The sequence below is a fragment of the Furipterus horrens genome, unplaced genomic scaffold (assembly GCF_987537825.1).
Source record: "Furipterus horrens unplaced genomic scaffold, mFurHor1.1.pri manual_scaffold_10, whole genome shotgun sequence".
NCBI lineage: Eukaryota > Metazoa > Chordata > Mammalia > Chiroptera > Furipteridae > Furipterus > Furipterus horrens.
This window is the reverse complement of record NW_028327180.1, coordinates 78,341,040-78,363,187: the sequence shown is the minus strand read 5'-3', so window position 1 is coordinate 78,363,187 and position 22,148 is coordinate 78,341,040. Positions and strand designations below refer to the sequence as shown.

General features: G+C 43.8%; 2 protein-coding genes across 3 annotated transcripts in view; both read left to right on the top strand.

Moving 5' to 3' along the window:
- PCBD2 (pterin-4 alpha-carbinolamine dehydratase 2) overlaps positions 1 to 22,148 on the top strand; it is a 63,050-nt gene that overhangs the window by 6,455 nt on the left and 34,447 nt on the right. For both annotated transcript variants that reach the window (XM_090288300.1, XM_090288299.1), the window contains exon 2: positions 4,642 to 4,773. In XM_090288300.1, the coding sequence (XP_090144426.1) occupies positions 4,642 to 4,773 (132 nt within the window). The remainder of the gene's footprint in view (positions 1 to 4,641; positions 4,774 to 22,148) is intronic.
- Positions 7,252 to 7,680, top strand: LOC150000780 (large ribosomal subunit protein eL31). The gene has a single exon (XM_090288305.1). It carries the CDS (start codon positions 7,264 to 7,266, stop codon positions 7,639 to 7,641), a length of 378 nt encoding a protein of 125 aa, XP_090144431.1. The 5' UTR covers positions 7,252 to 7,263; the 3' UTR covers positions 7,642 to 7,680.

The following is a 22,148-nucleotide window of genomic DNA, read 5'->3' as shown; positions in this document are numbered from 1 at the left end:
TGTTTTGGATTTTTTTGGTAAATACACAGAAGTTGAATTGCTGAGTCATAAGTTAGTTCTATTTTTAATTGCTTTCCATAGTGGCTGCACCAGGCTGCATTCCTTCCAATAGTGCACGAGGGTACCTTTTTCTCCACATCCTCACCAACACTTGTTGTTTGTTGATTTATTGATGATAGCTATTCTTACAGATGTGAGGTGGTATCTCATTGTGGTTTTAATTTGCATTGTTGAGGGTTTTTTTTTTTTTTTTTTTTTCATCAATGTTCATCAGGGGTATTAGCCTATAATTTTTTTTTTTTTAATGTCTTTGTCTGATTTTGGAATCAAGGTAATGGTGGCCATGTAAAATGAGCTTGGGAGCCTTCCCTTCTTTTGAAATTTTTGGAATAATTTGAGAAGGATAGGTGTTAATTCTTCTTTGAATGTTTGGTAAAATTCACCTGTGAAGCCATCAGGTCCAGGACTTTTTTTGTTGGAGTTTTTTGATTACTGATTCAGTTTCATTGGTAGTAATCAGTCTGTTCAGAATTTCTGTTTCTCCTTGATTCAGTTTTGGAAGGTTTTGTTTTTCTAGGGGTTTACCCATTTCTTCCAGGTTATCCAATTTGTTGGCATATAATTATTGTTGACATTAATACTTTCTTAAAATCCTTTGTGTTTGTTTGGTGTCAGTTGTCACTTCTCTTTCATTTCTGATTTTATTTAGTTGAGTCCTCTTTTTTTCTTGATGAGTCTGGTTAGAGGTTTATCATTTTTAAGAAGATTTTATTTATTTACTTTTAGAGAGAGGGGAAGGGAGGGAGAAAGGGAGAAACATCAATATATGAGAGATACATCGATTGGTTGCCTCTCATACACTCCAACTGGGAACCCACAACCCAGGCATGTGCCCTGACTGTAAATCAAACCTTTGACTTCTGGTTCGCTGGCTGGGGCTCAATCCATTGAACCACATCAGCCAGGGTAGGTTTATAAATTTTGTTTATGTTTTCAAAGAACCAGCTCTTGGTTTCATTGATGTTTTTTATATATATTTTTAGACTATTTTGTTTATATCCTCTCTCATCTTTATTTCCTTCCCTCTTACTTTGGGCTTTGTTGTCCTTTTTCTAGTTCCTTTAGGTGTTTAGATTGTTTATTTGAGATTTTTTTTGTTTCTTGAGGTAGGCCTGTATTGCTGTGAATTTCTCCCTTAAGATTGCTTTCACTGTGTCGCATAGATTTTGGGTGGTTGTGTGTTCATTTTTATTTGTCTCAATGTATCTTTTGATTTCTTCATTTGTTCTCATTGTTAACCCATTGTTTAGTAACATGTTTAGCCTCCATGTGTGTATTTTTCAGTTTTTTTCTTGTAATTGATTTTAAGTTTTATATCATTGAGACTTGTTTTGTGGCCTATACGTGATCTATCCTGGAAAATGTTCCATATGTCCTTGAAAAGAATATATATTTGTTGCTATGGCGTGAAATACTTTAAAAATATTAATTAAATCCATCTAGTCTAATGTGTCATTTAAGGCTGCTACTTCCTTATCGATTTACTGTCTGGAAGATCTACTCATTGATGTCAATGGGGTGTTAAAGTCCTCTACTATGACTGTATTACTGTTGATCTTTCTGTTTATGTTCATCAATATTTGCTTTATATATTTAGTTGCTCCTATTTTGAGTGCATAAATGTTCACAAGGGTTATATCCTCTTGTTTGGTTGGTCCTTTTACCATTATGAAATGCCATCCTTTGTCTCTTATTATAGCCTTTGTTTTAAAGTTGATTTTGTCTTGGCAATGTGGGCCTGAGCACATTTCCCAAGCTTGGGGTGAGTGATGTAGGCAAGGTGATTGAGCTTGTGGCTACTGCGCTTTGGGGTCTTGGGCTTGACCTCCTTGGGCTATACAAGGGCCTTCATAGCCGCAGCATGTGTACTTATGGCCTTGATGGTGTTGGTCTGCATCTTCTTCAGGCCCTTCTTGTTGTGCTTCTTGGTAAAGCACATGTTTTTCAGGAACTTGAGGTCTACCCTCTGAAGAGATTTGTGTCTTTGTGATCTGGGTTTCTTGGTGCCTTTTCTGGACCATTTTCGAGATCATTATGTGTGGTGTGGTTCATGAACTTGGCTCCCAAAGCCCCTTGGACCAGAAGAGGAAGAGTATAGTTGAGTCTTGATTGCTGTTGGCATGCCAGTGGGTGGGACTGCCCCTCAGGCTGTGATGATTGGCCACAACCACCACGTATGAGCTGCTGCACTGGGGGCTGACCCCGTGGAGCGGGATTCACCCCAGTGGGCTTTTTTGCCTGCTGATATCATCCTTCGGGGGTTCCACTTGTGGAGCCAATCGGGTGGTGGTCTGTTGTGGTCTGAAGCCAGCCACTGGGTGTGTTGTTCCTGGGGTCTCTTAGGAAGCGCTCCAGTGCAGGCTTAGGTCAGCAGCTGCCTGTGACCAGCCCCAGGCTACCTAGTAGGAACTACAGAGCCATTTGTGGTTGTTAGCTGCTTATGCTGGATGCTGCTAACCAAGGCCAGCCTCTGCCAGTACCAGACCGGGGGCAGCTCTGCAAAGTGCACAGGGCACTGAGAGGCCCATTGCTTCCTGCCAGCTACCTGTGATGCTCAGCCACTGAAAGAGCCTTGGGCCACACGCAAGTTGTGTGAGGTGGAGTCTTGTGATCACCAGGGTGGGAAGAGTGGTGTTCACCAGGTTAATGCAAATTCAGAATGGCACCAGCGCCGAACCTGGATCCATTCAGCAAGGGGCACACTGAAGCCAGCAGCCACCCACCTGCGGCCTGCAGACCTTTGAGAGTTTTTAAGAAAGATTGCATGGAGCCTGCTGCCACTGCTGAAATAGCCTCTGTTGGTCCTTGACTTGGGTGTGGTGGGGCCTTCGGGAGTCATCAGGAGGCTCATACAGACTCACATTTGGCTGTGTATGGGGGGAAAAGATGGTGCCCTTCAACTGTGTAGGAGGAGAGCTCAACACGGGCAGTGGTGGCCGTCCCTCCAGCCCTTACCCTGAAGCCACACAACTCAGTTTCTTCTCTGTATGTCTCTGATGCCTCCCGAGCTACTGCCCCACCGCAGGAGCCTAGGGTGAGTGCCTGTGAGCCAGTGGGTCTGTGTGTGGGCCCTTTAAGAGGCTGCCTGGGTTTCCAGCAGCCTTCCATGTCACCTAGATGGATGGAATCCCCACTGATTTTCACAGCCAGGTGTTGTCGGGGCTCCTCTTTCTGACACTGGTGAGTGGGGATGGGGAGGCCACTATAAAGCTGGGACCTCTGTAGCTGAGATGTCCCTCCCGATTCTCACTGCCACACTTGGTATGGGGTCAGTCCGTCTCACATCTCTGCCTCTCCTATCAGTCTCGTTGTGGCTTCTTTCATCCTTAGTTATGGGACTTCTGTTCAGCTAGATATCAGGTGGTTCTCTAGGTTGACCATTCTGTGATTTATTTGTAATTTTGTTCTGGTCTTGGGAGGAAGGGAGCAGTGTTCACCTACTCTGCCTTAAAGTAAGTTGTCTTAAAGTAAGTTCAGTGACCATCCTCTTACATCGATGTCAATGATAAAAGGTTTTAGGATTTCTGAAGTGGGAATGAGTTTCAGTTTTGTGGTGGAGGCTCCAGCCCAACTCCCAGTTACCCTGTGATGAGGAACTCTCACGTTAGCTCATTCTTTCTGGGTGACAGCCCCCTCTCACGGGAGCCTATGGGAGCGCTGCAAATAGGTAAGGCAAGGGTTTTTGTTTGGCACTTGTTCCAGAATGAGAACAAAATTCTTCTGACCTTTACTAGAGTGTCCTTCACTCTCTGACCATGATGCTTTGAGTTCTTTCAGTTAAAAACGAGTAGTATGGGAAGTGTGGGCCTGCTAACCAGCAGAGCTCTGGGTTTGTGAATTTCACCACAAGTGTGAGCAGGACTAGTACTTGGGACTGGGAAATGATCTGACCAGACGGTGGAGGGAGAAAACTCACTTCACTAAGGTAAAAGGCTTTTTACCTATAGTTCAGAGGGTCTGTGGACCACACACCAGAAGTTATTATCAAATTCCTATGTAAATAATGCATTTGTTTTTCTCCCCTCTGGGGATTAGTTTTCATCAGATCTGAAGGGGATAGTGAACCCAGGTAGTTAAGTCCTGTGTTAGTAAGCAATAAAAGCTACTAAGGTGGTTTGGGACTATACAAAGAGCCCTAGACCAGGAGTTGAGAGCCCTCGATTCTAATTCTGGTCCTGCCAGCAGACATGCAGGGTTTCCTTGGGTGGGTGTGTTCACCTCCATTTCCTAAGAACTGGAATGCTGGCTGTTGTTGATGGTCATTGGTAAGATGGCCAGCAGTAACGGTCAGTCTCAGTTGTCTCTGTAGGAAACCAGAGAAGCTGAAGTGTGAAGTATGAGACAGCGGTGAAGGTTTATGAGACACCATCCCATGGAGACGGCTTATGTTGTACAGAGCTAGCCTTGTTTTTGTCTATATTTTGAGAACTTCTTGTTTTGAGAACAAAGGAACCAAAGATGGTTAGACATTGTTGCCCTTAAGACTTTTTTCTATGTCTCTAATAAGGAAAAGAGTTACAAGTTTATCTGAGTTTAAACTAAACCTTTACATTTAAGATATTGAGTGTGTTCTTTCCATAGTCAGCAGATGCTCACTTATTGACTGAAGAGGAGAGGAACCAAGTGATGCTGAACCTTAAAGCAGCAGGATGGTCGACGTTAAGAGAGAGAGATGCCATCTACAAAGAGTTCACCTTCCAAAATTTTAATCAGGTAATCATTACATTTTCCTACTAGTGCCCTGGTCTGTTTTTGTCACCTTAGGCTGTAACTTTCTGATACTACTGGTTGTCTGATCCCTTATGGATTTAGGATCTAAATCCTCTTCTTTAAGAATTCATTCCTGCTAGATAGACACATTGCGTCTCCCTCCACAACTAAGAAGGAATACAGCTACCTCAAAACTGGAGACAACCAGAAGTTCCAAAAAACTGAGTTGCATGGAAGTCCAAAAAACAAAGATATAAAGAAGAAATACTCATCCAGACAGGTAGGAGGGGTGGAGCTGGGGCGGAGAGGACATGGTGTAGAGCTGGCGGCAGTGACAGCAGCTGTGGCTAGATGGCAAAAAGCACAGTCACACATTTAAAAAAGTGGGGGGGTTGGGCCTGGGAAGCACTCCCAGAACCAGATCAGACTGCGCAGCTCATGATTTAAGTACTGGGGAAAATAAATCCACATTGCTTCTGACTGTGCAAACCAGTGGTGGTTGGGGCGGAGGAAGAAACTGCTGGTCTCTCAACAGAGTCCGTTTGTTTAGAGGGCCCTCCTCCCCCCAGTCCTAGAAAGCCCTCAGACCCACCCACTCTGGGAAACACAGCTAGTGCAACAGCTAGAGAGGCACCAGTGCCATACGGAAGTGTGGAAAGTGCCTGGAAAAGGGGCGAGTGCTGAGCAAGTGGCATTGTTCCCTCTCTGACCCCTTCCCCACATAGTGCCACACATAGTGAAACGTGTCACCCGTATTGACAAATACCTAAGGCTCCACCCCTTATGACATAACAGGTGTGACAGCTCTATGTTAGACACAGAGGCAAACACGGGAGCCTGTCAAGATGAGGAGACAGAGAGGTATGGCCCAAAAGGGGGAACGGATCAAAGCTCCAGTGGGAGAACTAAGCGACGAGGAGATAGCCAACCTAACGTACATAGAGTTCAAAACACTGGTGATAAAGATGCTCACAGGCTTGACAGATATGCTTAAGTACGGCAAACACATAAGGGAAGAAGTGAAGTCTATGCTTAATGAAACAAAGGAAAATCCACACAAAACCAATGGTGAAGGAAAGGAAACCGGGGTTCAAATCAATGATTTGGAACATAAGGAAGAAAAAAACAGTCAACCAATACAGAATGAGGAAATGAGAATTTAAAAAAATGAGGAACTTCTGGCCAAGATGGAGGCTTAGACAGACACGCTGGGTCTCCCTCTACAACTAGAGAGGAATACAACTACTTCAAAACAAAAGATAACTAGAAATTCCAGAAAATAAAACTACACGGAAGCCCAACGTATGAAGTTATGAACCAGCGGCACCCTTTGGGCAGGTAGGAAGAGCGAAAGGGGGCGGTGCTGTTTGCGGTCGCACCAGGGACAGCGGCAGGGAGAGCAATTCCAGCTGCAGTCGAACCCCAGCAGCTTGCGACCCCAACGCTGGGAAAAGCAACCACCACATCGCCGAACAGTGAGGCCCAGAGGGTGGGAGGACGGATCCCGGTCTCTTAGCGGAATAAGTGCGGGAACCCATCTTGGACCCCTGCCCCCACACAAAGCGTCACACCGCTGAGAAATAGGTTGCGGATCGCCACTGGTTGCTGGGTAGTGACCACAAAGGGCCACAGCGCGGCGAAAAAGGTTGCGGGTCACCGCCGGTCGCTGGGTTGTGACGACAAAGGGCCACAGCGCGGCGAAAAAGGTTGTGGATCGCCGCTGGTCGCTGGGTTGTGATGAGTACACAGGCACTGCCCCCTATAGCCGGCCCAAGAAAACAAAACGCATCTGTCAAAATGAGGCAGACAACTATAGAAATCCCGGTGGCGCAGCTCACCAGGCAACAGATGGAGAACCTGACAGATGAACAAATAAGAAACCTGTCAGAGGCTCAGTTCAGGGCCATTGTTATCAGGTGGCTTACAGAATTAACAAAAGATCTGGAAAAAGATGAGAAAGAATTGAAAAACACTCATACTGAAAGGAACAAAACCACATACGAGACAGATGGTGAGGAAATAAAATCCAGAGTTCAAATCAACAAACCAGAACATAGAGAAGGAACAAACAGTCAACCAGTGCAGAGGGAGGAAACGGGAAGCAAGGAAAATGATGAGAGGATCAGAAACCTCTGGGACAGCTATAAGAGACCGAACATACGGATTATCGGATTGCCAGAGGGCGAAGAAAAAGAACTAGAAATTGAAAAATTAAGTGAAAATATAATAAAGCAGAACTTCCCAAACTTGGGGAAGGAAGTAGACTTACAGGTCCAGGAAGCACAGAGAGTTCCAAAACAACTGGACCCAGGGAGAACCACTCCAAGACACTTTATAATCAAAATGTCAAGAGTTAAAGATAAAGAGAGAATCTTAAAAGCAGCAAGAGAGAAGAAAAGAATCATGTACAAAGGGGTCCCAATTAGACTATCAGCTGACTTCTCAAGAGAGACCCTGCAGGCAAGAAGGGACTGGCAACTTGGGCCCGGCATAATGGCTCCCGCAAAGAAGGGTGGTGAGAAGAAGAAGGGCCGTTCTGCCATCAACGAGGTAGTGACCAGAGAGTACACCATCAACATCCACAAGCGCATCCATGGCGTGGGTTTCAAGAAGCGTGCGCCTCGGGCACTCAAAGAGATCCGGAAGTTTGCTATGAAGGAGATGGGAACTCCAGATGTGCGCATTGACACCAGGCTCAACAAAGCTGTCTGGGCCAAAGGAATAAGGAATGTCCCATACCGTATCCGGGTGCGGTTGTCCAGAAAACGTAATGAGGATGAAGATTCACCAAACAAGCTCTATACGTTGGTCACCTATGTACCTGTTACCACTTTCAAAAATCTACAAACAGTTAATGTGGATGAGAACTAACCGCTGATTGTCAAATAAAGTTATAAAACTGCCAAAAAAAAAAAAAAAAAAAAAAGAAGGGACTGGCAAGAAATATTCAAAGTAATGAAAATCCAAAACCTACAACCACGAATACTTTATCCAGCGAAGCTGTCATTCAGAATAGAAGGGCAGAGAAAGTGTTTCCAGGACAAAATAAAACTGAAAGAGTTCATTAGGTCCAAACCACTGTTATATGAGATGCTAAAAGGACTGGTTTAGAAAAAGGAGGATCAAAACTATGAACACTAAAATGAAAACTGCATCACAAGAAACAACAACAGAAGCTAGGGAATTGAAACAAAGGCAAACTAAATAGGCAATGAGAGTGGAAAAAGAACTATAGGTATGGGGAGCATATTGAGGGGAGGTCAGCGGGGAAGGGGAAGGGGGAGAGGGAGGGAGATGATATAGGAAATAAGAAACATCGTAGGAGGGAATGGAATAGAGAGAGGCTGAGAAGAACTATGTGCACAACCAATGGACATGGACTAAAAGGGGGGGGACAAGGGGAGGAAGGGGGTCCACCGGGTGGAGGGGAGCAGAGGGAAGGGAAATTGGAACAAATGTAACACTGTAATCAATAAAACACATTAAAAAAAATGAGAGGTTTAGGAACCTCTGGGACAATTTTAAACATGCCAACATTCAAATCATAGGGGTGCCAGAAGGAGAAGAGGAAAAGCAAGAAATTAAAAACTTATGTGAAAAAACAATGAAGGAAAACTCCCCAAATTTGATGAAGGAAACAGACATACAAGTTCAGGAAGCACAGAGAGTCCCAAACAAGCTAGACCCAAAGAGGACCACACCAAGACACATCATAATTAAAATGCTAAAGGTTGAAAAGAGTTTTAAAAGCAAGAGAAAAGCAGAGTTACCTACAAAGGGGTACCTATAAGTCTGTCAGCTGATTTCTCAAAAGAAGCTTTGCAGGCAAGAAGTATTCAATGTGATGAAAAGCCAGGACCTACAACTAAGATTACTCTGTCCCACAAAGCTATCATTTAGAATGGAAGGACAGACAAGGTAAAGCTAAAGGAGTTTGTCATCACCAAGCCCTTATATGAAATGTTAAAGGGACTTATTTAAGAAAAAGAAGATCAAAACTATGAATATTAAAATGATAGCAAACTCAGAACTATTAATAACAGAATCTAAAAAATAAAAACAAAGTTAAACTAAGCAAACCAGAATAGGAACAGAATCATAGGTATGGGGATCATTTGGAGGGTTATCAGCTGGGAAGGGGAAGGGGGAGAAATGGTGCAGGGATTAAGAAGCATAATTGGTTGGTACAAAACAGACAGGGGCAAGTTAAGAATAATATAGGAAAGAGTGAAGCCAAAGAACTTATATGCACAACTCATGGACATGATCTAAGGTGGGGTGGGATTTCTGGAGGGAAGGTGGGTACTGGGCAGAGGGGAGCAAAGGGAAAAGAAATTGGCACAACTGTAATAGCGTAATCAATAAAATATACCTAATAAAAAGAAATAGGTAGTAATAGAATAGCCAGGGGCATATAAAGTACAATATAGGAAATGGAGCAGCCAAAGAACTTACACACATGATCCATGGACATGAACAATGGTGTGGGGTTGGCCTGAGGGAGTGAGGGCTGCTGGCTGGAGGGGAGCAAAGGGGTATAAATCAGGACAACTGTAATAGCATAAACAATTATATATATAAGAATTCACTCCTTATTGACACTTGATACCACTCAGTTGAGGGGGTTATTCTTACTTAGTTCTAAGGGGTAGGGTGGTTTGTGTCATTTGGAAAATCTAATTCTGAAAGCACTATTGCTTTGACTTGGTGTTGGTTAGGAGATTTAGTTTCTTCTTAAATTTTAAATTATGTGATAAAAGAGTGTGAGTGTTTTATGTTTACCAGAGGGGACCATGAGTAACAGCAGTTGAGAAACACACACCACCAGCTTGACTGATTTCTCCTGATTTTTTTGGACTATTGTCAAATTTTCTTTCTCCCTCTAGTTGTATTTCTGTCTAAATCTTTTCCCAGGCTGCACCTTCTTCTCTGATTGGCTCATTTCCCCGAAGCCAATAGCAGCCCTTGAAGCTTTTCTTAAAAGCTGATCTCCAGGTGGAGACTCAGCCTTAACAAGGTAACTGTTCCATTAGGGCACCACCCTGTTTAGAGAGTCATTTCCCATGACTGACCCTGCAGTTCTTACTCCACTGCATTTATGTAAGATCAGTGCTTTTGACTATTCCGTGTTTGTTCAGTTAGTTTGGTAATCTTCTGGACAGATTTACTGTTTTTATTTATATTAGGTGTCAGCATCCAGAAGGCAGAACCCATGTTTGCTTAAATAACTCTCTATTGTACCTGACACAGCTCTGCATACAAACAGGCACTTGATAAATGCAGACATTGATTACAGTGTTTGCTCGTTTCTGGAAGGGTGTGTGAGGACCAGATTTCCACCAAAGAAAGCTCCGACATGTTTTCCTAGTAAATGCTGTCAGCTCCACCGAGCTGCGTGGCCTGTTCTGCTCTCCATCCGTCTGGCTTCCAGCCTTCAGCTGTGTCTCCAACTCCTGAGGAAAGCTGGACCAAGCTGACTCCCTGTCACTGTTGCCCCATGTGCTGAGAAGCTCTCGTCAGGGGCTTAGCACTCTGTGGCTGGTGGCAGGGAATCCCATTGGTACAGTAAGTACGTGCATAAGCTCTAGGTAGCATTTTCCAAGCTTATTAAAATTCTTACATGTGTACAGCCTGACTTCTTTAAGCCTGGGCTAATTTATTGGGCTTGAACATGTGGCTTAAAGTACTTGAGTAGTGTTGCCTCAGGCTCTGCCCATGAGTCAGTGGTCCAGCCCCCCTCTAGCCTTGTGCCAGGGCAACTTGGAAATGGGAGGGGATGGAAGATGTCCAGGGCAGCATCTCATTAACTAGACTTTTATTCCCTCATTTCATCCAGTTTTTAGGAGAAGGAGGCAGAAGACAAGAAAATCAGCTAATGTTAGGGAATGTATTCAGAGAACCACCACTGAGGTTATGTCCTAGCGCAGTGGTTCTCAACCTTCCTAATGCCGCGACCCTTTAATACCGTTCCTCATGTTGTGGTGACCCCCAACCATAAAATTATTTCGTTGCTACTTCATAACTGTAATTTTGCTACTGTTATGAATCGTAATGTAAATATCTGATATGCAGGGTGTATTTTCATTGTTACAGATTGAACATAATTAAAACATAGTGATTAAGCACAAAAACAATATGTAATTATGTATGTGTTTTCCGATGGTCTTAGGTGACCCCTGTGAAAGGGTCGTTCAGCCCCCAAAGGGGTTGCAACCCACAGGTTGAGAACAGCTGTCCTAGCGTCATTTTTCCAGCTGGACTCCTATGACTTCTGCACATAGAGTGGCCTGTCATGGCAGCTGATGTCCTGACAACTGTCAGTTCCTACCAGCCAGAGGCTACCAGGAGCACACCATTAGTAGAGCAAGTTAGGCTTATTGCTTGTTGAAGCAAGGGAGAGGACACACCCTAGGAAACTGGGGGTCTCAGGAAGATGGTGGCAGACTTATTACAGGATTCGGGCTTGTGTTAGTGATTTGGGAGAGTTTTTAGGGACTTTGTTCTGGAGTGTATCAAAATAAGAAACATTCAAAACAGTAGAGAATTTTTGTGAGTTTATTTGAGTCAAATTGACAACAGTTGTTGGGAAGCAAAATCTCAACAGATTGAGAAAATGCTCCAGAGAATGGCAGTTCTGCACCCTGCTTCATACAGTGCAATCAAAAGAGAGGATCTAAGTGGGTTACATAAAACCCTTTGGTAATAGATTAGGGAGGCGGGAGAAAACAAAGTGGGGAAACTTCTGGGATTGGATAAAAAGCAAAATGATAAATGCATGCTTTTTTTACATTGGTAGTTCAGGATAGGTAACAGTCAACAATCAACTCAGTAACAGTGAGGGGATTTGTGGTCTCCACTCTGGTGCTGTGGTGTGTTAGCTGTGCTTTGGGATGTCCGGAAAAAGGAAATTACTTTGACATTTCAAAAGTATGTTATCATAGATGCAAAAAGACAATAGACAGGCTTAATTAAGGTAAAGATTGACTTCTGTCAGGGAAGATTATAGCTTAGGACAGGACTACCTGCCATAAACTGCTTTTAATAAGTTTTAATTTCAGACCATTTTTGGTGGTTCCTTTAGGTCTCTGAGTTAATAAGGCTACCATGCAGGCCTCCCCTGAGCTTGTCAGGTTTAGTATGTGGTCCTTTTTGCCCACAAATAGATGCTTTCAGAAAATGGGTAATTCCATAATTCAGTATTTTTTTCCTTAAATTGGAGAAGTGCTTTCATAAAACAAAACAAAACAAAACAAAAAACCCACAACTTTTAAAAAAGATTTTATTTATTTTTAGAGAGAAGGGAAGGGAGGGAGAAAGAGAGGGAGAGAAACATTAATGTGTGTTTGCCTCTTGTTTGCACCCTAACTGGAGACCTGGCTTGCAACCCAGGCATGTGCCCTGACTGGGAATCGAACCAGTGACCCTTTGGTTTGTAGACTGGTGCTCAATCCACTGAGCCACACCAGCTAGGGCTCATAAAAATTTTTTAATTTAAGTGTAGTTGGTATGCAATATTATCTTAGTTATATTAGTTTCAGGTATACCTTTAATTCAGTATTTTAATAAATTTTACCTATAAAGAAAAGAGACTGAAGTGGAAATTAATAAAAAACCACGGTCCCTTGTTAGCTAGGCGTGGGAAGGGCAGTGTTTATGGTTTATCGATATTCAGATATCACTACAGAGTGGTCTTATTTTGTCTTCATTTCCTGGAGGCAATCCGGTCACCTCCAACACAGCATGGGATTTGACCCGGTAGACATCAGAGTTGGTGGTGACATGTGGCCAGTGCCCCCTGCGAGACTCGTGCAGCTTTCTGTGAGGGGGCTCTGCTGGGTACTGTGGCCTCTGGGAGGGTGGGTGCAAACTGCACAGAGTGGCATTGTCTAACGTTGATGTTTATATTCAACACCAAGGCCTAGGTGACAGTCCGGGGCCAGCTCCCAGGGGTCAGGGCTGTTTCTCTTTTTCTCCAAATTGATGTTTAGAGTCGTGAGCCTCTGCACTGACAGGTCCTCCCTTATATTTCACTGAGGATAGAAAATCTTTTTTTTTTTTTAATTATACAACAAAAACATAAAACATTAAAATAGATTGAAAAAAAAAATTTCCATTGTAACTACTTTTATTTTTTTTTCCTGTTCTCTTCTAGTCTTTCTCCATAGGTCCAATTGTTTACAGTGTAGCAGTTGTATATGCAGTTAAATTTTTAAAAATTAGTTTAATTTTTATTGTGAAAGTAATATTCATTAACTGAACAAATATTTATTGAGCACTTTTCTCTGTGCCAGGCACTGTAAGTGCATGTATGTCGCTCCCAGCTGAGTAGGGAAGATGGACAGTGAACAAATGAACAGACAGCATGGTTTTGGGCATGGTTGGTGCCATGAAGAAGAAGATAGGAGGCTTTGGAATGGAGAGGACGGCGTGGTCTGGCAAGGCCACTTTGGAGAGGGGTCAGCTGAGGCCTGAAGAATGGGAAGAAGCTCAGCATGGGAAGACCCAAAGAAAGAGCATTCCAACAAATCCTGAAAGGACAAAATTCCTGAAGCAGGCATGACCTTGGCATGATGGCAGAAGATCCAGGAGGCCAGTGTTCTTGAATGGACAGAAAGGAGACAGGGCTGGTAGGAGAAGAAGCTGCAGAGGGGGAGGGACGAGTACACTGAAGCCTTGTGAACGTGGTAAGGAGTCTGGATTTCATTCTGTGAAGGAAAGCTGTTGCGGGATTTCCAGCAGAGAGGTGCTGTGATTTGGTGTATGTCCTTAAAAGATCATGCTGGCTGCTCTGCTGAGAAGCGGCAGCCGGAGGCCCAGGCCGTGTAGGTTGCCATTGCAGTAGGCTGGGCAAGAGAGGATGGGAGGCGGTGGAGACAGCAGGGGCGTGGAGAGAAATGTGGTATTCGTCATGTATTTTGGAGCTAGAATGATCATGACTTCCTATTGGATTGCATGTGGGGGGAGGGGAGGGTCAAGGGTGATCCCAGGGTTTTAGTTCACGCTATAGAGTGAAGTGTGGTCCCATCCGTGTTATTAACAGCTAGGGACGATGGCATGGAGGGCAGGGCAGGGAATTAAGAATCCTGTTTTGTGTGTGTCAGGTTCGAGATGCCCAGTAAGTCACCCAGTGCTTCCCGGGCCAGCAGTGGGATAGTAGAGATTGGCGTGCAGGCTGGAGCTGTCAGTTTGAGAGTGGGCAGAGGGGATGATTGTGAGGGCCCAGTCCTGGATCAGCAGTGGAGGCAGAGGCACGGGATGTCCGTTGGGATAAGAAAGAAGGCAGAGTATATGCGTGTAGATGGAGTAGTTGCTGCATTTGTCCAGGGGAGAAGAGAGGATTCTCTTCTGACTGTTCTTGTTTTTTTAGTGAGCTCATCAATTGAGAATGAGCAGGGTGAGAGGGAGGAGTGTCGGAGACCTGGGAAGGTAGGGAAAGGAGTGGAGTAGTCATTTTGGAGATGGAGACTAGGACAGCAACCTAACTAAGGAAATGTCATTTGCTGGAGGTTCTCAGTGTCACTAGAGATTTATGGTCAAACATCTAAAGTGAGGGTTTTGTGTGTTTCATCCACGTTCAGCTGCTTAGGCACAGGCTTGGAGTAGGCACTGACTTGGGCGTAACAAAGGGCTGAACTTTTGCCAGATGAGTGCAGTGGAGGAACACAGGGCAAGAGAGATGAAAACACTGGACCGTGGAGTCTAAGCTGGTGAGGAGGGAAGGGCAGCTGTGATGTGGAGATGGAGAGAGAAGAGGTGGGAGTGTCAGTTCATATAATCTTTTGGGAAGGCAATTGAGCAAAGTCTGTCAGCTTTTAGAATGCACATACCTATTGTCCTAATGTATTATAGAAATTGATCTAGATGCAGTCTTGCATGAGTGCAAAACAGATATGTGAGTATGTCCCTTATAGCTCTGGGGCCTATCATTTCGTACTGGGAGCAGGTATTTTTCACGTGCACGGGCACACCTTGGGAAGACCATGCCTCCCTCGCTGCAGCCCCAGCCTGGGCAGGAGTTGAGGGAGGCCTTCTGTGCCCTGGGCTCTGGGCAGTGGCAGCGCCCTTTCTGGCCTCAACTCTAAACTGGAGGGAACCACCGTCAGAACTGGTGCTCCCTCCCTTAAGAGAGTTCAGCCCACACTGGGTGTTGTTATCATATATATTTTTAAATCTTTGCAAAACATATAGGTAAAAAATATGTTCTGTTTCATTTGCTCAGTAGATTATGAACATTTTTCAGTTCTTTACGTAATCTTTTCATTTTACCTACAATAAATCTTCAGGAATAAGATTACACTTGGTTGGGTGTTACAATTTTTAAATGGTTTGCTTATGTCGTGTGTGTAAAATGGCATCACAAGTTTGCTTTAGAATTCATTTCTTTTATTACTGTAGAAAAGGAACCGTACATTTTAGAAACATTTTCAGTGACCTGGATGAAAAACCTATTGCTCAAAGCTTTGGGTTATTTTTGATTTTACCAGCAAAATACATGTGAACTTTATTTCTCTTTGAGGTTTTATTTCAGGATATAATTAGTTCCAAATAGTCCACGTGCATTTGGTAGCTTAGAGGGGTGTATATGCTCAGAGGATATAAAGGCGAAAATTCCCCAGGGATTCTCATTGCGTAGGTGGCTGAAGTGGCTGTAGGTTTCAGAGGCTGTTTGTCCTCTCTCTGTCCCTGCTGGACGGTGCAGTGGTGATGGGGAAACTCTGAGAGCGGTCAGCGCTTGGCAGTGTCAGGACTCGAGGCAGGAAGTCTCCGTACTCAGAGTTCTTGGACTCAGGGTGGGGTCGATATTTGTAAAGGAGTTTTGCTTTTTTTTTTTTTTCTCTCGTGTGGACATAAGGAGGGAGAGATTTCTAAGTGACACATAAACTTATTCTCAGGTGTTTTGCAGCTGCAGGGTGTCTGCATTGAAAGAAGAAAATGTCAGAAATGTGAGTGTGAGTGTCCCATAAAGACATGTTGTTATGCATTGTCATGTATGGGAACAAGCAGGAAGCTTAATTTTAAGCCATAAAGTAGGTAGGTGCAGAAGGTGAGGCTTTGGAACCCAGGAAACAGCTACTCCAGATGCCAGCAGGTGGAGCCCTCTGGGGCAGGAGTCCACACCGGCCAGGTGGCGACATAGCCTCGGAAGGCTCTCCCCATTCTCTCACTCCTGGACACTGGGTCCACCTTTATTCAGCTTGGAAATAAGCTTAGGACCAGAAATAGGTGCGCAGTGGTGGTGGGGCACCTGACTCATTTGGTGCCTTTTGGGTGAATGAAGAATTCTGGATGGAGGATATGAGGGGTTTCCAATTGGTAAAGGAGAACATTTGTGATTCAGAAGAAAGGGACTGAGTCCTGTGAGAAAGAACTATGATTCCCTGCCTTCCGGGAGGAGTTCCTATCTCTTGTCTATACTTTCTTGGGCAGGCCTGCCTACAGGGCATTTGGTTTTGATAGACTGAATCACGAAGTGGCTGACATTCAGCGCATTTTGACCTACAAAAATGGCACCTTACGTGGTTCAGTCTGATAGGTTGTCAAAATGTAGCGTCTGTTGCAGAGCAAGGTCCAAGCTTCATTTATTTCATCTTTTGTTCATCACATTTTGGTTATTGTAACTGCTGCCATTAAAAGATTTTTGGAGCCGGAGTGGGCAGGGGCCTTCTGAAGGCCAAGGCCATGGTGGTGGTGGTGATGGTGCGGCGGTCTGTGCCTCTAGCAGCAGTAGCCCCGTATGTGACTTTGGGGTTGTAAAGTTTTTCTCTTCCTGTGCCCAGAGCAGCTGCAGTAGAGCAGTTGAAAGTGACTGTTGCTGACTTACTTTATAAAAGTGTTTTAGTGAGGAATTTGATAATAGGCTGTGGTTAACATTTTGAAACACTTAGTGATGCCAAAAGCCTGATGATACCAGAAGGACAGCTGTCAGTGGAAACTTCAGTCCTCTGCAGGACGTGGGGGAGGTCTCAACAGCTCTTACTAGGAACGGATCGGTTCAGGTTGTGTTGTTTATTGTTGTGCACCCAAGCTTGATGCACATCAGAGTTATGAGTCAGAAATGCAATTATATGAATGTCGCATCTGAGCACACTCTTGAAAGCGGAAGCTCACTCTGCCTGGTGAGGGTAGGAGAGCACTCCCAGGCAGGATGGTCCCAAGGCTTAGGCATTGCATAGATCAGAAGGTGTCTGTGTTTTGCTTTTGAAGTATGGGCTGATACCTATGTGTCTGGGAGCCAGGAAAAGTGAAAACTTGTATTGTTGTCACACATAGTAGCTTGCACTTGGCACATGCCCCTGTAACCACAGCAGCCTAGAAACCTGAGAAAGTGTCCTTGGTTGTCATGTATGGAGATTAAAGACACTCAACATTTTAGCAAACTTTACCTAAGATTTGAGAAGCTATTAAAAATACCTGGGTGGTGTATTCATGTTGATGTTCACTTTGGAGTTATTCTAGTGTTCCTGTCTGGCTGGGGCCCTTAAATCTATGCCGAATCTGCCTGTTGCATTGCCTAGAGTTGGTGGGGATCCACTCTCCTTGGTGTCGCCTGGAAATAGGTTGTAATCAAGTGAAATAGAACAGGGGTTAGAGGTAGGGGTAGGCCCATGTTGACCTTGTCAGGTGGTGGCAGGGACATCAGTGTTGGTGTTCAACTGGCTAGAGAAATTAGAGGCAGAAATGCTATCATTTGGAGTCTTGCTGCTGCTGTTTAGGTTATAGAACAGTTTAGACCTGATGTGTATTTGTAAAAACACATGCATTGGATAGACGAGGGGAAATGTAAAACAGGTGTCAAAAATGCAAATGAGACGCCACACGGCAGTGTGAAAATGCTGTCCTCATTGCACTGTCCTTTAATGAAAGTGGACTTTTAACTGCATCGTTTTTTCTTAGTTGTATAGTAAATCTTCTGTTTACGGAACTTAGCCTGAGTGTTTTGTAAAAGTTGAACAGCCAAGAAATATAATTTCCTCAACAGTCTTTGTCTTGCCCTTTTACAGATGGTGTAAAATCAGGTGTGTAAAAAATAGAAAGCAGTTAGAGCTGACGTGAAAGGTATTTCAGATTTATGCTTTGCAGATGATATTGGTATGATTAATGCATTCATTGCTTTTTTTTTATTACTTTTCACAGATAATGTACATGATGCATGGAAAATGTTGTGGGTTTAAATCTTTGCCAGGTTTAGACTGTGAATATCAACAGATGTTATCATATAAGTACTATAATCATTATAAAATAAAAAATTTGTCATGAAATACATTGACATAAATTTCATTTATGTAAATTGCCTTCATTAGTGTAAAACCTTAGTGTAGCTGTTAGGGTTTGTGAAGCACTTTAGATGAGATTAACCTGGTATAATGTGGTCACAAATGGGTTGCTTTAAATTTAACTGACAAGAAAATAACACTCCAAAGTTAGGAAATTACTGAGGCATTTGTTTTCAGCCTGCATTGCTGGTACCGCTTAAATAGGGTGAACATGAATTAATAACAATGGACTGCTTAGCTCAATAATTACAGACGATAATTTAAAGGAGACCTTAATAACTTAAAAGTATTTTGGTCTTGCTCTTTTCTGTTCTGTTTCTGTTTTTCTTTGGTATGCCAGCCCATTGCTTCAATGCAGCCATTATCAATAGTGTTCAGGTTTGCACAGCAAGTTTTGTCAAGAGAGTTTTGGTGCATTTTGACTGTGACATAGAAACTTGCATTTGGCTGTTTTAAAATATCAGATGTTGCCCTGGTTGGGTAGCTCAGTTGGTTAGAGTGTTGTCCTGATATGCCAGGGTTGTGGGTTCTATCCCAAGTCAAGATACATAGAAGAATCAACCAATGAATGCATAAATAAATGAAACGAATCGATTTTTCTTTTTCTCCCTTTTTCTCTATCCCTAAAAATCAATTAAAAAATTGGTCATTGGGTCCTGATGGAGTGGCTTTACCAGCTAGTCAAATCTTCCTAGCAGCAAATGCAATGCTGCCCTTAGGTTTCTGTGGTGGGATCATGACCAGTTGCCCCCTGTCCTCAGGAATGACTCAGCTCCTGCAAGTAGGGACAGGTGGGTGAGGATCTTCCCTGTCTCTGAGCTATCTGTGTGTTCTGCTCTTTTTTCTACATCCTTTTTTTTATTATTTTTAAAAATAATTTATTTGTTTGTTTGTTTTTTATTTTATTTTATTTTTTAGCGTGAGAGGAAAGGAGAAAGAGGGAGAGAAACATCACTGTGTGGTTGCTTCTCACTCGCGCCCCCAATTGGGGACCTGACGTGCAACCTAGTCATGTGCCCTGACTGGGAATTGAACCAGCGACATTTGGCTCGCAGGTCGACACTCAATCCACTGAGCCACAGCAGCCAGGGCCCTTTTTAAAATTTAATTAATTAATTAATTAATTTTTATTTTTTAAAGATTTTATTTTCTGAGAGAAGGGAAGGGAGAAAGAGAGGGAGAGAAACATTGATATGGGAGGGAAACATCAGTTGGTTGCCTCTTGCATGCCCCCAACTGGGGACCTGGCCCAAAACCCAGGCCTGTGCACTGACAGAGAATTGAATCGGTGACCTTTCGGTTTGCAGGCCAGTTCTCAGTCCACTGAGCCACACTGGCCAGGGCCCTACATCCTTTTAAACAAAACAAAGCAGTACATCCTCTCATGTTCTGCAGATAATTTACCATCACATTGCCCTTCGGATCCAGGCTGGAACGGGCCATTGTAACTAATTCACTGGATTTTACAGAAGGACCCTGAACCAGACTGAGATCATGGGATTGTTTGAGGTCACACTGGGTCATGTCACACTTAGTAGGTGCCAGACTGATATCTCTGGTTCCTACAGCAACATTTTTATATCCTGCTGTGATACAGAAAGGTATTTTTGTTATTATTTTTGTTGTTTTCTAGGAGATACCTTATTTCCTAAGGGCTACCCATTGGAATACTTTTCTGTCTTAAATGGGTTTGAGAAAGGGATTATTCACCAGCTAAAACAAAGCTGTACTTGTTTAGGAGTAACCTCGGTATCATTGTTGAGCAATCAGAGGTCATTTACTGTATCATTAAAATGAATTCCGTCAAAACAGCAAACACCACTAACATATCTGTTTGCTTCTGGGCTTTCAGCTGGCAAGGCAGGATTGTGGCCTTCTCCCATCTTGTTCATCAAACTGACTTCTTGTGCCTTGTCCTGGTCATTGCAGCCCTGGCTGTGTACATGGACCAGGCACCTGGAGCAGACCCAGTCGGGGCTGGGCTGGGAGCCGTGTGGTCTCTCCATTGAGAGCTAGCAGTCCGAGCTCTGTCAGGTTAAGTAGGCAGTGAGGTCCTTGAGCTGGCAACCACTGAGGGGCTAGCACTGCTCTGGGCTGAAGGCATAGAAGGAGGAAGATGCAAAAGAAGTACATGATTCCATTACTGCCCAGAAGAGCTCCCATTTTTCTTGGGGAAGCGCACATCTGAATTATACAGGACAGTTGATTTTAAAAATTGCTTTGTTAACCAAGTGCTAATGTGTGAAGTAGTAATAAGCTGAGGGAGGTGTATTCCAAGATGGCTGCCCGGAGAAAGGGGAGTTTTGAGTTGGTCCTCCAAGGTCTGATGAGTTTTTTAAAAATTGTTTTTGTTTTCGAGGAAAGGAGCTAAGGGATGGTCAGCAGGTGGCATAGGTCAAGGGTGGGAGAAAGAGGGCACATCGGATTTGTAATGTGTTGGGGAGGTGAGGGCGCTCAGATTGGTTCAGTGACTGGGCTGAAGACTGGCAGCCAGGGTCCCTGTGCTCTCCCTGGGTTTAGTGTTGCCTCAGGTGTAGGGTATCTGAGAGCCAACTCTGGTCTTTCTGTCTTTTCTCCGACTTGCTTGTTTCTCTCAGCAGTACCACCATCCCCTCAAGCACCCAGACCTGAAGCTAAAAACTTATCTTGGTCACCAGTCACCAAGAACTGGTCAGTCTTTGATTAGATAGTTGAGAGGTCACCTAATCCTTCCCCTCACTGATGAAGTGGGGAAACTGAGGCCCAGACAGGGGGAGCACAGAACATTGGTCACCAGCGTATTGGAACTGCAGCTGAGCTCCCCAGCATCTCAGGTCAGCTCTTTTCCACCTTTATGCCAACTGTTCTTCACCTTTCTGTGCTGCATCCCACCTGTCCTGCCCCGTCTTTCCACATTCTACCTACTCCTAGAAAGTTTCTCCTGACTCTTATGCACCCAACACTAATAAATAATCACTGCACACTTGCTATAGGCTTGGCACTCTGCTAAACATGGAGGTACAGTGGTGAGCCAAGCAGATACTGCCCCCGTTTTCATGGAGCTCAGAGTATAGTAGGGGAGGGAGAGCATAAACAAAGAAAACAATGACTATGTAATTGCAAAGTGTGATAAGTGCCATGAAGGAAATTCCTACTAGCTAATGTTTAAAGAGCACTTATAAGGGAGACCCAAGATGATGGCAGAATAGGTAGAAGCTATACTCACCTCCTCCCAGGACCAAACTGGAATTATTGCTAAATTATAGAACAGTCATCCCAAATAACCAACTGAAGACTAGCTGAAGAGAAGTCTTATAACCAAGGATTTACACAAGAAGCCACATCAAGATTGGTAGGAAGGGCAGAGACACGAAAAGTGCTGGCCCCACTCCTGTGGGCAGCAGCTGAGGTTCTGGACTGATTTCTCAGCTGTGAGGGGTTCTCTCTGAGAATTGTGGGGTCTAATCCCCAAGCCAGCTCTCCAGCCCAGAGCACCAGAGCCAGGAAAAGGCACCCACATAACATCTGGCTGTGAAAAGCAGCAGGGTGTCTGTTTGACAGGGACAGGTGGGAGTCTCCCAGAGACACGGGCACTCTCTTAAAGGGCCAATGCAATCTATAGCTTCAGTGCAATTCCTATCACAATCCCAATGGGGTGTTCCACAGAACTAGAACAAATATTCCAAAAATTTGTATGGAACCATGAAAGATCCCAAATAGCAACAGCAGTCTTGAGAAAGAAGAAGAAAGTTGGAAGAATCATGTTAGCTGATATCAAACTACACTGCAAAGCCATAGTAATCAAAACAGCATGGTACTGGCATAAAAACAGACATTATAGATCAATGGAACAGAATAGAGAGGCCAGAAATAAATCCACACCTTTATAGTCAGTTACATTTGACAAAGGAGACAAAAATATACAATAGGATTAAGAGAGTCTATTCAATAAATGGTGCTGTGAATATTGCAAAGGTACATGCAAAAATATGAAACTAGACCATCTTCTTACACCATACACAAGAATAAACACAACATGGATTAAAGACTTAAATGTTAGACTCAAAACCATAAAAATCCTAAAAGAAAATATAAGCAGTAAAATCTCGGACATTGCTTGTAGTG

What these genes read in the sequence shown, in the direction of transcription:
- LOC150000780 (XM_090288305.1), top strand. Translation starts at nt 7,264, where the DNA reads ATGGCTCCCGCAAAGAAGGGTGGTGAGAAGAAGAAGGGCCGTTCTGCC.